General features: G+C 39.5%; 2 protein-coding genes across 2 annotated transcripts; both read right to left on the reverse strand.

Annotated features, from left to right (window-relative positions):
* Positions 1 to 421: 421 nt before the first annotated feature.
* On the reverse strand, positions 422 to 1,931 carry LOC126790997 (cytochrome b-c1 complex subunit Rieske-4, mitochondrial-like). Its single transcript, XM_050517387.1, has 2 exons — positions 1,697 to 1,931; positions 422 to 1,230 (listed from the first exon to the last, which is right to left on the reverse strand). The coding sequence occupies exons 1-2, from the start codon at positions 1,881 to 1,883 to the stop codon at positions 584 to 586; spliced, it is 834 nt and encodes a 277-aa protein (XP_050373344.1). The 5' UTR covers positions 1,884 to 1,931; the 3' UTR covers positions 422 to 583.
* A 6,865-nt stretch (positions 1,932 to 8,796) lies between these two features.
* On the reverse strand, positions 8,797 to 13,045 carry LOC126789784 (glycine--tRNA ligase, mitochondrial 1). The gene is made up of 9 exons (XM_050515836.1): positions 12,560 to 13,045; positions 11,215 to 11,597; positions 10,947 to 11,064; positions 10,534 to 10,731; positions 10,219 to 10,449; positions 9,913 to 9,972; positions 9,755 to 9,835; positions 9,265 to 9,670; positions 8,797 to 9,162 (listed from the first exon to the last, which is right to left on the reverse strand). The coding sequence occupies exons 1-9, from the start codon at positions 13,043 to 13,045 to the stop codon at positions 8,930 to 8,932; spliced, it is 2,196 nt and encodes a 731-aa protein (XP_050371793.1). The 3' UTR covers positions 8,797 to 8,929.
* Between the last annotated feature and the right edge of the window lie 2,304 nt (positions 13,046 to 15,349).

A 15,349-nucleotide genomic window follows, 5' to 3' on the forward strand; every position in this document is an offset into this window, starting at 1 on the left:
AATACCATTTGCTGCTTAGCCCTTAGCCCCGAGTATTGATGATCTCCAGTTCTCCACAGAATATGGAGAAGAGCACATTCACATTACATGGGAATCAGCTAGCGTAGTTTGATGTTGATTAATATTACAGGGCCTTAAAAGTTACATCTTAGTTATAAAAAAAAAAAAAGGAGTCCCAATGCCTTACTATGCTTTTTTTTAAAACATTGCTTTGCTCCTGACATGCAACTCATGCAGGAAGCTATAGAATTTTCCTGTCAAAGGCTAATATTAAGGCGTAGTGAAACCACAAAACAACAAGCAAATCAACAATCTCAATGGGAAACCAATTGTATACCCAAGTTTAACTAATCTAGTTGATACTGCGAACAATAGACAGTCAACAAAAATTTGTTTTTGTTATTTGAAACATCTGAACTCAATGAGTACAGACAAGAGATACAAAATCCAGGTATAAATCATAAGAGATAAAAAGAAAATTTAAGGTTGCGGACATCACTTTTTCCCTGATGTAGAGGAACTATGAATAATGAAACCTCATGTAAAAGTTTGGCACCAAAAATATAAAGCCTCCCACCAATTCTCACCCAATGAGCAACTTGTTCTCGGTCAAAAAACTGTAAGTGGGTACCTCAAGATTGTAGGGTGCAGGTCCCTTGCGGATCCTACCAGATATATCATAGTGCGAACCATGGCATGGGCAAAACCATCCTCCAAAGTCACCAGCATTTGGCAAAGGAATGCACCCCAAGTGAGTGCAGACCCCAATAACAATCAGCCATTCTGGGTCCTTAACCCTCTCGGCGTCCTGTTGAGGATCACGAAGTGACTGAACATCAATACTATTAGCCAACTTGATGTCGTCTTCAGTTCTACGCCTGATAAAAACTGGCTTCCCCCTCCACTTGACAGTAACAGTAGTGCCAGGCTCAATGCTGGATACGTCGACCTCAAGGGAAGCAAGAGTGAGGACATCTTTGCTGGCAGACATGCTGAGAACAAACTTGAGGACCAGAAGCCGGATCAAGGACGCATACACAAACCTCCCACCGGTCAAGACAAAATAAGCAAACGCACGCTTGCTGGGATCACCGGGTGGGTATCTTTCATGGTTGTAGTCATCATATACAATCTTTGAAGACGGATTCTTCACTGCTGCCACAGTAGCTGGGACATCCGAGATCAGACCACCAACATCATGTCCAGGTGCGAGGGCGTCAGAGGAAAATCCTGTCAAATAAAATCAAACTTTGAATATAAAAAAATCCCATAAACTATTATCTCAATGCTAACTGAAGAGGAACATAACATATTTTTTTCATTCCACTGCTAATGAGAGCGGTGTACATGTCAAGGCATTCTCTCGTCAACTTGCTAAGACGATGATAACGAAACCGTTACAGTCTGAGTTCTAAGCCATCTTCTTTCGATACGAAAGAAGATTGATGATTGTGTATACAGATTGATAGCATATACTTTTCTATCACATTATCTCACTCGAACACATTGGATCTCATAAAACTAAAGCAAACAAATACTAAGGACACATATGAAGCTATATTTCATGGTGATACATAAACATGGATTCAGCTAGGGTTTCACATGGATCCAGAGAAAACACAAAAGCCAATAGCAAATTAGGAATCAACAAAGCCAAAATCGCGATCGAATACAATAGATAGAAGCAAACACTAACCTCTGAGGAGAAATGGAGATTGGGAATTGAGGAGGAAGTAGATGGAAGGGGCGTCGGAGGAGGAGGAGGACTCGTCGTTGGTGAGGGAAAGTGGATGGGATCGAGAAAGAAAGGCTGGGGAAGCCTGAGACGACCTCAAGGCGCCGCCCAAGGAGGATGAAAGCCTTTTTCCGGCGACTCTCAGCATCTTGTTCCTCTAATTTGCTCGCAAAAGGCTCTTTTCTTCTTTGTTCGCAAAGTCCACCTCCCAGCTTTTACGATAAATCCAGGTTCCCACGAAACGACATCGTTTGATACCCGACCCGTTCCCGACTCTTTTTTGTTTTTTGGCAATGAAGGGACCAGCCCGAAACCCGTTCCCGACTAGTATTACCGAAGTCTTAAGAACCGCCTGCCTTTTCTTTTCTTTTTTTATACTTATCTTCTATTAATAAAACAGAAGATGGAGTTATCTTGAAACTGAAAATAAAAAAAATCAGAAGATAAGTTAAATTTTTAAACTATTTAAAATGCTCACAGTTTATAAATCTCTGAATTTTGTGATATGGTGAATTTATAAATTATAAAGGTGAAAAGAAAGAAAAATGATTTTTGCTGAAAAAAATAAGGAAAAAACCACTTTCCTACAATTCAGTCCAAATAGATAATAATTATTAATTATTATGAAAATAACTACGTAAATTATTCATTATCAGTTTTTTTTCATTAATTTAACATTTTTATTTTATTTTTTTATAATTTCTAATAGAAAAAAAAAACATATTGTAACATATACGGAGTGTATGTCATGCGACTAGTTTTCTTTTCATCAGAGTTTTCTAATTAAATGCTATAATAAAAAATTGGAATTCCACGGTTGTACTTACACAGTTGAATCTTAGCCAAGTTATTAACGTTATACGTAAAAATCACTTTGTATTGTATATATATGTTACTATACTTTGCATTTAAATAACTGAAAAATAAATAAAGCATTTTTTAAAGACCCATCCACGCTCTATACAGTTTATACTGTAGTACACCAAGTCAATATTCAGATAGAGGTCCATCAATATTTCCCGACAGAAAGACGCCATAGAAGTATTGTACGAAAACTCGGCCGATATTAAGAGTAAAACCCTAAAACAGAGAGAAACGGAAATGCAAGAGAAGTAAACTTGGATATATATTCATGAATGCGTTTCTCACTACAGCTGAGGGAATAAGAACCTCATTTCCGATCCAACAACCAGGACACATGTCAATAGCTAATTGGTTCCACTTAAACAAGCTTAACAAACTCTAACGACTCCTAATTAACCATAACAGACTTAATTAACACTGATTTCATAATAATGCAACCCTCTCCACAAAAGCTTGACCTCAAGCTTTAAAATCAGGAAAGCGTTTGTTGAAATCATCTGCCTCTTCCCATGTAGCTTCTTCCTTAGAGCTGCGAATCCACTGAATCAACCACTTGGTCACTGCAGCATTGTCTTTCTTGAACATTCCCCTTGCTAATATCTTTGCAGGGTACCATCTCGGGTTGTAGGGATCAAGATTTGGAGGTAAATGAGCAGCCACTACTGTAGAGTCACCCAATTTCTTCTTGAGTAAAGACACATGAAACACTGGATGCACCTTTGCTGTAGCAGGAAGCTTGAGTTTATAAGCCACTTTGCCAATTCTCTTCTCAATCTGATATGGCCCATAGTACTTAGGAGAGAGTTTGTGAAAAATTCTCTTCTTTACTGACTGCTGTCTGTATGGCTGCAACTTTAGGTATACCCAATCCCCTTCAGAAAATTCCCTCTCAGTATGCCTCATGTCATAGTATAATTTCATTCTAGCTTGAGCAATTTCCAAGTTCCTTTTCAAAATAGCCATAAACTCATCTCTACTTCTAAGTTGTTCATCCACAGCTGCAACAGCAGTTGAACCAGGCACATAAGTTCTTACCACAGGTGGTTCATAATCATACAGTGCCTGGAACGGTGTCATTCCAATAGCAGAGTGAAAGGAGCTATTATACCAAAATTCAGCCCATGGGAGAGCCTCAGTCCAGGAATGTGGTCTTTCACCAGTGACACATCTTAAGTACTGCTCTAAAGTCCTGTTTAAATTCTCAGTTTGGCCATCAGTCTGAGGATGATAAGCTGAACTTTTGTTCAATGTAGTGCCTTGTAGCTCAAAAAATGTAGACCAGAAGGAACTCAAGAAAATAGGATCCCTATCTGAGATAATAGACTCAGGCATGCCATGCAGTTTGTATACCCCCTTAACAAATTCCTGGACCACTATAGCTGCAGTGTAAGGATGGGAGAGAGGTAAGAAATGAGCAAATATAGTAAACCTGTCAATTACCACCAGAATAACCGTCTTCCCATTTGTGCTTGGCAAACCCTCTATGAAATCAAGTGAAATGCAGCTCCATGCCTTGTCAGGAATTGGATTAGGTTGTAGCAAACCAGGTGGGAGGATTGTCTCATAGTGATTTTGCTGACATATGTGACAAGTTGAGACAAAATGCTTTATGTCACTGCTCATTTTTGGCCATGCAAAAGCTCTAGCCACTCTCTTCATTGTTCTATGCCTGCCTGCATGTCCCCCTTCGTAACCATTATGGAACTCTCCAATGATCTTGCTCCTCCAACCATCTTGTTTAGGCACAAATACCTTGCCCTTATACAGCAGTTGCTCATTCACCAGCTGATACTGAGGGTTTGAATTACCATTAGCTTGTAACTCCTGTATAATAACCTTAGCCTCCTCATCCTCCAAACAAGCTATCTGAATGTCACTGATAAAATTAGATACTGGTGTAGAAACTCCTGTCACAGCCTGCAAGGTCACATATTTTTTGATAATGTCCTTTGCATCCATTTCCACATTATCCCTTCTAGATAAAGCATATGAGGCTACATTATGCTTGCATGGCTTGTAATGAATGGAATAATTGTAACCAGCCAACTTGAGTAGCCATTTCTGCTGTGTTGGTGTTTGAATCCTTTGCTTCAAGAAGTACTGAATTGTTCTATGGTCTGTGTAGATCCTAAAATGATTTCCCAATAAGTATGGTCTCCAATGCTGAACAGCAAACACCACTGCCATCATTTCCTTGTCATACACAGATAAAGCCACATGCCTAGGGGCTAAAGCTTTGCTTAAGTAAGCAATGGGATGTCCTTCTTGGGATAAAACATCTCCAATTCCAATACCAGAAGCATCACACTCTACAGAAAATTCCTTAGTAAAATCAGGTAGTGCAAGCACTGGTGTTTTCATCAATGCCTGTTTTAGAGTCTCAAAAGCCTTTTCTGATTCCTCAGTCCACTGAAACCCCCCAATTCTCAACATGTCAGTCAAAGGTTTAGCAATTAAACCAAAGTGCTTCACATATTTCCTGTAATAGCCAGCTAACCCTAAAAACCCTCTCAGACCTTTCAATGTCTTAGGTTTCTTCCAGTCTCTGATGCATTCAATCTTCTTAGGATCAACAGAAACCCCTTGAGCACTCACCACATGTCCCAAGTATTCCACAGCTGTAACCCCAAAACTACATTTGCTCATCTTTATCTTCAATTCATTTTCCTGCATCAGTGTGAACACCCTTTCTAACATGGTAATATGCTCATCCATAGTTTTACTGTAAATTAGAATATCATCAAAAAACACCAAAACTCTTTGTCTAAGCAACCCCCTGAGTATTTCATTCATAACTGACTGGAAAGTGGCAGGAGCATTAGTGAGGCCAAACGGCATAACCAGAAATTCATAGTGGCCATTGTGAGTTCTAAAAGCAGTCTTACTCACATCAGCAGGGTTCATCCTAATTTGATGATAACCAGACCTGAGGTCCAGTTTACTAAAAATCTTAGCTCCACAAACCTCATCCAGTAATTCATCTACCATTGGAATATGGTATTTGTCTTTCATAGTAGCAGCATTTAGGGACCTGTAATCTACACACATTCTCCAAGTACCATCTTTTTTCTTTACCAAAAGTACTGGAGATGAAAAAGGGCTTCTGCTGGGTCGGATCACTCCATTATCCAGTAATTCTTGCACAATTTTTTCAATTTCAGATTTTTGGAAGTGTGGATACCTATATGGCCTAACACTAATAGGAGGAGTGTTAGGCATTAACTCAATACTGTGGTCCTGCTCCCTTTTAGGAGGTAGGGAAGTAGGTGGCTTGAATAACTCTTCATATTTAGCTATCACCCTTTGAATTCTTGAATGAACTTGTGGATGTTCTCTTACTGGATTATGGATGGTCTGCATCTGCAATAACATTGCTCCTCTTTCTTTTTTGATCAATCTAGTCATTGCCTTGCTACTTATTAGTGTAGCTTCAGTGGTATCTTGTCCCTGCAATAAATATTCCTTCTTATGCACAGTAAATTTCATCTTCATCAGCTCAAAATTCCACATGATATCCCCCAAAGTCTTGAGCCATACAGTCCCCAACACCACTTCACAACCATTCATTGGTAAAATATAAAAATCCTGTGCAAATTCAAATTCTTGAAGCTTGAGTGCTAATTTAACTTCTCCACTTGTTTTGGCTCGAGCTCCACTAGCCATGGCTACACTCAAGGGAGTGGAATGGTTAATATGCACTTTGCTGCCTTTCAACAAACTTGGATGAACAAAGTTATGAGAAGCTCCTGAGTCTATCAGTACCTGCACTAATCTCCCATTCATGCATAACTTGCCCTTAAGCTGCATAGTGTCTGAGTGCTGTCCTCCAATAGCTTGCAGTTTAATCAATGGTTCATCTAAATCTACTAAGGGAGCTGCTTCAATTAACTGATTGCTCATTTCTTCATCATCCTCTTCATCATCATCAGGGATAATTTCAAGGCGCATCAACTGCCCTTTTCTTCTACATCTGTGGCCCTCCTTGAATGGTTCAGGGCAAAAGTAACACTCCCCATTAGCCTTTTTGGCAGCAAATTCAGCTTCAGTTAATCTTATTCTAGTCTCTCTGTGGTTGTTGTAACCATTGGCTGGCTTAGCAAAATTTGTTGGTGGCTTATTATAACTTGGTGCAGGCTTGATACTTGGTGCAAACTTGTTGTAACTCACAGGACTAGGCTGTTTTGATGGCACTATTGAGGCTGTACTGCTTGACTTGTGAGGCACTCCACTAAAACTGCTAGCACCACTAGACCTGTGATGATTGACATGCCTTCCCCCTTTCTCAAATAGCCTTGCCAAATCACAAGCTTCATAAAGAGTTCTAGGCTTTAATGCCTGCACAGCAATTTTAATTTCATCCTTCAAGCCCTCAATGAAACATGAAAGGAGTAGGTCAGGAGGGAACCCTGGTGCTCTCCTTGACAATTTAGTAAAATTCTCCATATATTCTTCCACATAACCAATTTGGTTCATTCGTGCAACAGCTGCCTAATACTCGGAACGATTATAGAGACTAAATTCTCTCATGAGTAGATCAGTCAGACCCTGCCAATTGCTAGGGAACTCATGCTTGGACATGTACCACCTATCAGAAGCCTTGTCAGTGAGATGCATGGTTGCAATAGATAGCTTTCTCTCTTCCGGAATTTGATAAAAGTCAAAATATTGCTCAGCTTTGTTCAACCATTCAACTGGATCCCCTCCACTAAAAGTGACAAACTCAAGCCTCATTTGTTTCATGGTGGGTAAATTAGGATCCCAAGTCTGTGGTGCACTACCTTGCACATAATATGGATTGAAAAAATTGGGTTGGTACATCATTTGAGATGTAGGATTTGGTTGGTTTGGCTGAGTACCCAGGCCAACTGTATGAGCTACACTTGTAGATGGCATGGTGGTGGTGAAAGGTTTAGGCATATGAGTTTTTGGTGGTGTGGCAGTGTTAACTGAAGTGTGGTATGGTGTTTTGTTGCAGGAATTTTGGTGAACAAAACTTGTTGCAGGTGGGTTTTTGTGTGTAGGTGAACCAATGGACATGAGAGATGGTTGTTGTATAGGAACAAATTGTGGTACTGTACCAAACATTGGCAAACTATATGCTCCAGGATGCATACACGAAAAATGCTCAAAATTAGGCATGCAAGTAACCTGAGGTTGGAGATCATGTCCCATGTTCATATTAAAATTAGGTAATCCATCACTGTTTAAAGCATTTGTAGATGTCGACTTCATGGGCGTATGCTTAGATTTCAACACTAAGTCTGTACTAGTGCCACTCACCGAGAAATCAAACAATTCATCAACATCATGAATATCTACTCTATCACCAGTGTGGTCAACAAACTGAACAGGAGAGTGATTACCCTCACAACGAGCAAAAGTAGACGATGAAGCCGAACCACCTTCGATTGTGGTCATGCCTTTTTGAGGAGTGTTGTTCGTCGAAGTGAACCCTGGTTTGAGCTGAGCAAGCTGCTGCTGCAAACCCTCCATCATCATAGTCTAAAACTGATGCAGCTGCGCCTGCATCGAAACCTTCAGATCTACGAGTTTAGCGTTGGTCTCCGCCAGCTGAGCGCGCGTCTCGTTGCGATGAGCTTGAAGCTCCATTTCGAACTGAACCAAGTCATCGGAAACAGTAACCGCGTCGGAATCTTTGGTAGACGGAGGTTTGGTCTCCTTGTCCCGGAGATTCACCATGATCGGTGGCTCTGATACCAAATATTAAGAGTAAAACCCTAAAACAGGGAGAAAAGGAAATGCAAGAGAAGTAAACTTGGATATATATTCATGAATGCGTTTCTCGCTACAGCTGAGGGAATAAGAACCTCATTTCCGATCCAACAACCAGGACACATGTCAATAGCTAATTGGTTCCACTTAAACAAGCTTAACAAACTCTAACGACTCCTAATTAACCATAACAGACTTAATTAACACTGATTTCATAACAGCCGATCTACCGAAGGCGCACACAAGTATTGTACCAAAACTCGGCTGATCCCCTACCGAAGGCGCACGAACCGTAGGGTGCTATAAGATTGGTTTAGCAGCTTTTCACGGATCACAGATAACTTGGATGGCATAAACATAATCCAGAGTTTGCTGTTTAGCACGCCAAATAGTCTGGCAGATTGAATAACTTCAATGCTTTGTTATTCCGAAGGTAAAAAAGTAAAAGAGAATGACAAAAGAAGACAGCCACATAAATTTAAGAGCAAGTATGCATCCAATTAGCAACAAGTATGCTCTGTATTGTAACAATTTTCCAGACTTGAGACAATTCAAAGCTATAGCTAATGTTGTTGATTATGGATTTTCAGTTGGCCTCTACTCGTCTGCTGAACCAGAAGAATGGTGAGGGAAAGCAGACCACACATCTGCCCATGTCCTCACTCCCTCAGCTATATCCTTGACAACAGATGCTGCTTCACTAACATCAACACGGATCTGGTCCTTGCTATCTCTTTCGCGAATTGTTACTGAGGAAGTGGAATCCACAGTGATGGCAAATGGCACACCAAGTTCATCAGTTCTTGCATATCGTTTCCCGATTGAGGTACCTGAGGAAAATACATAATTAAACCGTTGACAAACTCAAAAATCATAGGGACAGTAACCCATTAATTCCTACTACAAGTATAAAATGGCTTATTTTCTTATACCTGTAATGTCAATTTTATGCGATACCCCAGATGCTGTCAATGACTTGGAAATGACTTTGGAAACGTCCTCGTACTCTTGCTTCTGAACCAACGGGAAGACAGTACACTTGATGGGTGCCACGAGAGGGGGGAAACGGAACACATTAAACTGCTCATTACCATCTTTGCTTGGCCTCATGTAGTATGAGTGCTCATAGAGGCAATAAATTATCCGACCGATACCAAATGATGGCTCAATAACCGAGGGCGTGAAAACTCTCTGGTGCTCTTTCTTTTTCTCCTTTGAGATTGTTACCATACTTGAATTAACGGTTACACTTTTCCCCAGAGTGCAAACATAAAACTCCACCTCCCCTTTTGATGCCAGATCTGTCTTCATCTTCAAAGCTTCTTCTTCTTTCATGGCCTGAAATGCACAAGGCAATACATTCATAAACACAATCCCATTTGCAATCAAGTCATGATATGACAAACCAGTAGAGTGATTTACCTCCAAAGCTTCAAGTACATTCTTTTGCTCCCCCTTGAAAGCAAGACCGATTGCTTTTTTTACAGGAGATATAACCAATTTCTGAAAAAATAAATAATATCAATAATGAAAAATCATGTTTACTAAAAGCAGTGGCTCACACAATAAAAAAACAGTACCTCAACTTCTCTTGGTTCGGGATATTTTTCCTGAGCCTCAAGATCAACTCTACTTTTTTCCTGCCATCAAACAAGAATAAATATCGATGAGCACATAGTTAACATGTTAGGCCTTATAGCAACAGTCTATGTTGTAACTGTAAATCTAAAACATGAAATATTAAATAAGGCAACAATAACAATACATGATATGAGATGCTATGATTAATGATCACTGATAAACATGACTGCATATTTATACTTTTTGACAGCAGACCTATACTTTAGGTGTTGAAAGTCCATTAGTAATAGTCAACAAGTACTTACCGAATGTGCCTTCAAATCATAAGCAGATCGATCGGCAATACCAACGCACTCAATCCAACCATATGAAGTCTCGATCTCAGCATCCCAACAGTCCTGGGCATAGTGAGCCATTTCATTTGCAAGGTGCTGTCGGAACCTTAATCGGTTCTTGTCAATACCCAGACCAGTGAGGAAGAGGTAGACTCTCCCAATAAAGTACCCAAGCGTTTCGTTGTCAACAACTTTCGAATCCTACATGATTTGAAAAAAGAACAATGTCAATGAAATAGAGGATTGAACAAAATCGAGGTGAGGATAAATGTGACAGAAACCAACCTTAGAAGATACGGCTTCACCAAGTTGAATTACTCTTGCAGACCGGCCAGGCTTCTGTTCGTCCCTTGGAAACATCAGAAATTCCAAATGTGCAACATCAGAGAATTTTGGGTGGGATTTGTCTTCAGGGTCCACAAAATGCTCAATCTCAGCTAGTGTAAATTCACGGACTCTTAAAAGACCTTGGCGAGGTGATATCTGCATTAAAAAAATATGAATCCAACAAAATATAAAAATAAAATCCGACAATGAAGGAAAACAAGAAAAGAACCATTGGCTGGTAGAAAAATCCATAAATTAAAAGAAAAAAAAGTATATTTGTTACTTCACAGCCATTTCAATATATAGACATAAAGCATATATCCGCACACAAGGATAGCCCTATCACATAATCAAAAGAAAAAAAGTATGACCTCATTTCTGAAAGCCTGGCCAATTTGGGCTGCAGCAAAAGGGAGTTTGTTCCCATTGTAATAGTACAAGTCCCTAAAATTCACAAAAATACCTTGCGCAGTTTCTGGTCGCATATACCTGTAGCAGCATATGTTATAGATACACTATATACATAGGAGGACAATTAAGGAAATAAAAAGCTTTTAATATATATGGACATTCATCCTTTATTGCGTTAATACATAAATAGAGGAACAAATTATGATTTATGAGCTTTTAAAGACTCACCCTGTGCTCACACCAGAAGGACCAATTGATGTTTGAAACATCAGGTTGAATGGATAAGGGTCCGAGAGAGGATTCTTTGTGTCAGGCGCTTTAATACCATATTTCTTTATACACTGACCCAGCTCTTCAGCAGAGAGGACGTCTAACTTTGAAAGTACTTCCTTCAGTTCCATAGCCATCTCTGAAGTTATAGTGAGGTCCTTTTCGAGCTTATCTTTACAGTAATCCTTCAGCAAGTGATCAGCTCTGTAACAAGTCCCAGATGCCTCATCCTTAACCATAAGATCGGTGAATTTGTCCACATGACCAGATGCTTTGAGAACAACCTCAGGTGTAACACAAGGGCAGTCAACTTCCAACATGTTTTCTTCAAGAACAAAATGCTGCAAGTTGAAATCCATCAGATGTGAACACAATAATTCTCTTAATACTAATGCAGGTAGGAGCGAATTCCCCAAAAAACAAATAAACTTCGATACATGAAGTTCGCCAGTTCGGAAATGATTGTACACTGGCATCTTAATCCTTATCTAATTCAATTTGTTGATCAACTGTTTCAGTTTTCCTCACAGGAAACAAAAACCTTTATTTTCAAGGACAGGACAATAACTGAACACACAAAGCCAAATCTATCAAAGTAGCACTACAAAAATCAGCAAAAAAGGCACACGATTAAAATACAATACACAAGTATCAAGCCTACTGAATGAAACTCGTATTACACTTTGCTTCTCATAAAGGTTTCAGCTTTCAACTATTCTCAATCCATCATAAAACAGTAGTTTATTCCTCATTTCAATTCATCTAAATTGAGTATTAGCAAACACAACATATACTTCAAGTTCAAGATGCTGCAAAATTAAAAACTGCAAGACTTGAAACACCATACTACATCAAGATGAATTATACAAGCAAATCCCCAAGGTATGAGAAACAACGATATATGAAGTTCAGAACTGATGGTACAAAGGCATCTGATCTTTATCTAGCTCTATTTTTTGTTCAATCTTTGCAAAAGGACTAGCGATTCGACTACAGGAATTCATACAAATAAGCACCATTTAATCAGCACAACAGATCGCATTGTTAAATTTTGTTACACTAGTAATGAGGCCCTCGCATTAAGCAATTATATAGTCATAGCATAGGAATACATTTTGATTCTCTTCAACTATTCTCAATGCATTGTAATACGTGGACTTTATCTTCGATTCAATTCATCCAAATTGAGTATTAGCAACTTAAACGTTTGATTATGTCTATGAACAGCTTGAATTGCAAGGACATAGCTCAATCAAAGGCCAAGTAAGCTAGTAATCACACAAGTTCGGAGAAGAAGAGTTACCTGACGCCAAAACCCTAGCACATTGGACTTGACGGCGCAGCCAGGAGGGCCGTAGTCGTAGAGCCCCGCCACACCGCCGTAAATCTTGAACGACGGAATATAAAACAGCCGCCGCTCCAGAGTGTTCACCACAGCCTGACGCAGCGCCTCCTTATTAACAGAGCCGCCGCCGTCGCCGCCGCTGATGGTGGCCTGGAGGGATTTCTCGATCGCCGTCTTCTCCAGCTTGAGCGCGTTCAGCGCTTCAATGGCGGCGTCGATGTCGGTCTTGGCGACGCCGGATTTCTTGAGCTCGCGGACCTGGTTGCCCTGGCTCTCGACCTCCGAGAGCTTGACGGAGAGCGCTTTGCGGAGCTGGTCCTCCGTGGCCATGGCGGTTGTGAGGCGGCGGCGGAGGAGAGATAGGGACGGTGAGGATTGAGTGAGGCGAGTGAAGAAGGTGTTTGCGATTGGTGTCGATGATGTTAAGAATCTGAAGATGCGCATAGGGTTTGGAAGAGAGTATTAACCCGCGACGACGTCGTTTTAAGGGTTTAACAACCCACTAACTGGACTCCACTCGATCCGCTGGGTGGTGTACAGTTCGCGCCAACAAGTGGAAAATGTAGAGCGTTGAGTGTTATATCCAAATCGGCTCGGAATGGTGGCACAATTTGTCATCATTTTCTTATAGTGAAGAACGTTGAGAGTTTCATATGAATTGATGTCCGAATTGATTTTGAAAATAGGATTGTCAAGCTTTATAATAAGATCAAATACATGAGACAACATGAATATAAAAAAGACAGTTAAACTACGAAATAAGCAAACCATGCAACATTATTTAAAAAAATTACAAAATCTCTATGTCAACTAAAATGTGTAAGCTCCAAAAGAGAATGAAAAACTCATTAAAAAACATAATCTATTGGGATGTAATTATCAATGTCTCTGATTTTGACACGATATTAACACTAAGAGAATCTCTCTAATCATAGAGTGATTGGACGCATGTCTCAGATCTAACCTATCTTTTAAGACCACCATAAACTCAAACACTAGGCCCAAGAGTGTGAGGAAGTAGCCAAACTAGAGCCCCCATTGGTGCCCATTGTCATACCACGCTTAAGCTAAGGATCTAAGCAAAATGTAGCCAGCACAGCCACAGAGGTGGTGCAACCGTTAAGCCGCCCAATTAGCACAGCTAAATCCAGCCTCTCCCACCCAAATGAGATGAGAAAATCGACATCGCAACTTAGAGCTTGTGCCTGCAATATGGCCTCCCCCATCAGAATATTGTCATTAAGGTTCGTACCACAAAGAAACATCGAACGCAAGAAGCTAACCACACCAAAAAAAGAGACCGAGAACCCCCAGTGCCAGAAAAAACTCACACACAACATGGCTTTCACCCTCTTGAAGACCCGAGGAGAGAGAAAAACCTCCAACTCGAATCGAAGCAACCCCAACGCCGCTAACCGATCCAAAAGGAGAAGTTGTATAGAGAGAAAACCCTATAGTCATTCTTCGTCTTGTCTGAATTAGTTAATTTTTACAAATTATAAAATCTATTGTGATACTAATCTAATAATAAGACGAGATGACAGTTATGTTGGTTAGCTAACGTGACAAAAACCTTACGTGTTAGCCTAAGCGGTTCGCACGGAAAGAGATTTGGTACTAATTTACGATGAAGTTAGTTCAGAAGTTTGATACGTTTATAACGTAACAAATCTCGTATATTGAAAATAAGTATATATTACATATCGCTTTCACTTTTAAGTAGAAAATTTTGGGTTAGATTGGTCCCGAGCTCTCGGCTAAGTCTTGCCTCTTCTCAATATTAGTTTCCTATTTCACCATTACTCAAGGTAATAGACGATATCGTTTCTCTACTATTGATCTTGTGTTCAGAATTGTCCATTGTTCTCTCTTATGGCATTTGAGTTCGTGTCATAGTTCTAGGTTGCAAATCAAGGCATCGTTGCACAATTTTCGCATTCAATCGAAATCCAAAGGTTTGCAACTTTTATATTGTCTCTTCCATTTGTATGTACTTAGATGTCGTTTTATGTTGATTTTCTATTTCCAGTACAATCTGAAACTGAATTTGCTTATTTAAACAAATCAAGAACTTGAAAAAACAACATGAAAAAAACGATTACAAAAAACAAAACTTATCATCATGAATGTTTAAACTATTTATAATGAGGTTACATCTAGATCAAGAGATTCAATAGTAGATCAAATGTCAACCACTGCAGGATTTCAACTGAAACTGGCATAGCTAAAACTAATTTTACACTCGTCGAACCTTTTATTTCCATAGTGCTTGATTGTTTTTCTACGTATGTACGTAAATATAGTAAACTAGTTTCCATGTTTTCGCTATCATTCAAATATTACTTTCCTCCATATATCACTATTCATTCATTGTGATATTCGTTTCTAAAGTATTTTTTTTTTTGAAGGAAACATATAACTTCCACATTGTCAATCTTGAGAGATACAAAGATTTTTCATATTACAACTCAATGCACAATAATTTAGAAGAAAACAATATGAAAATGAAATGTAAAACTAAGCCAAATACAAAAAAAAAACTAACAATGTGATACCTAAATTCGAAATTTTCTATCAACGTGCTGATGATAAAGACTATTTTCCAACACATCACCATTTGTTTTGTCACGTGTGACATGTGCCCCTAAAAAGCGTAAACATGATATTTGATAGGGAAATGACATGTTTACTTTTTCTTTTGGGAACGTGTGATCCCGCCCTAAAGTCAAAGCCAACAAGTGTGTGATC

This window comes from Argentina anserina, chromosome 4 (genome assembly GCF_933775445.1).
Source record: "Argentina anserina chromosome 4, drPotAnse1.1, whole genome shotgun sequence".
NCBI lineage: Eukaryota > Viridiplantae > Streptophyta > Magnoliopsida > Rosales > Rosaceae > Argentina > Argentina anserina.

Coding starts and splice junctions, on each gene's coding strand:
- LOC126789784 (XM_050515836.1), bottom strand. CDS start 13,045: ATGCGCATCTTCAGATTCTTAACATCATCGACACCAATCGCAAACACC. Junction 11,065..11,214: donor CCTTCTGGTGTGAGCACAGG/GTGAGTCTTTAA, acceptor ATGCTGCTACAG/GTATATGCGACCAGAAACTG. Junction 10,732..10,946: donor GCCAGGCTTTCAGAAATGAG/GTCATACTTTTT, acceptor TTTTTAATGCAG/ATATCACCTCGCCAAGGTCT.
- LOC126790997 (XM_050517387.1), bottom strand. CDS start 1,883: ATGCTGAGAGTCGCCGGAAAAAGGCTTTCATCCTCCTTGGGCGGCGCC. Junction 1,231..1,696: donor ATCTCCATTTCTCCTCAGAG/GTTAGTGTTTGC, acceptor TTTATTTGACAG/GATTTTCCTCTGACGCCCTC.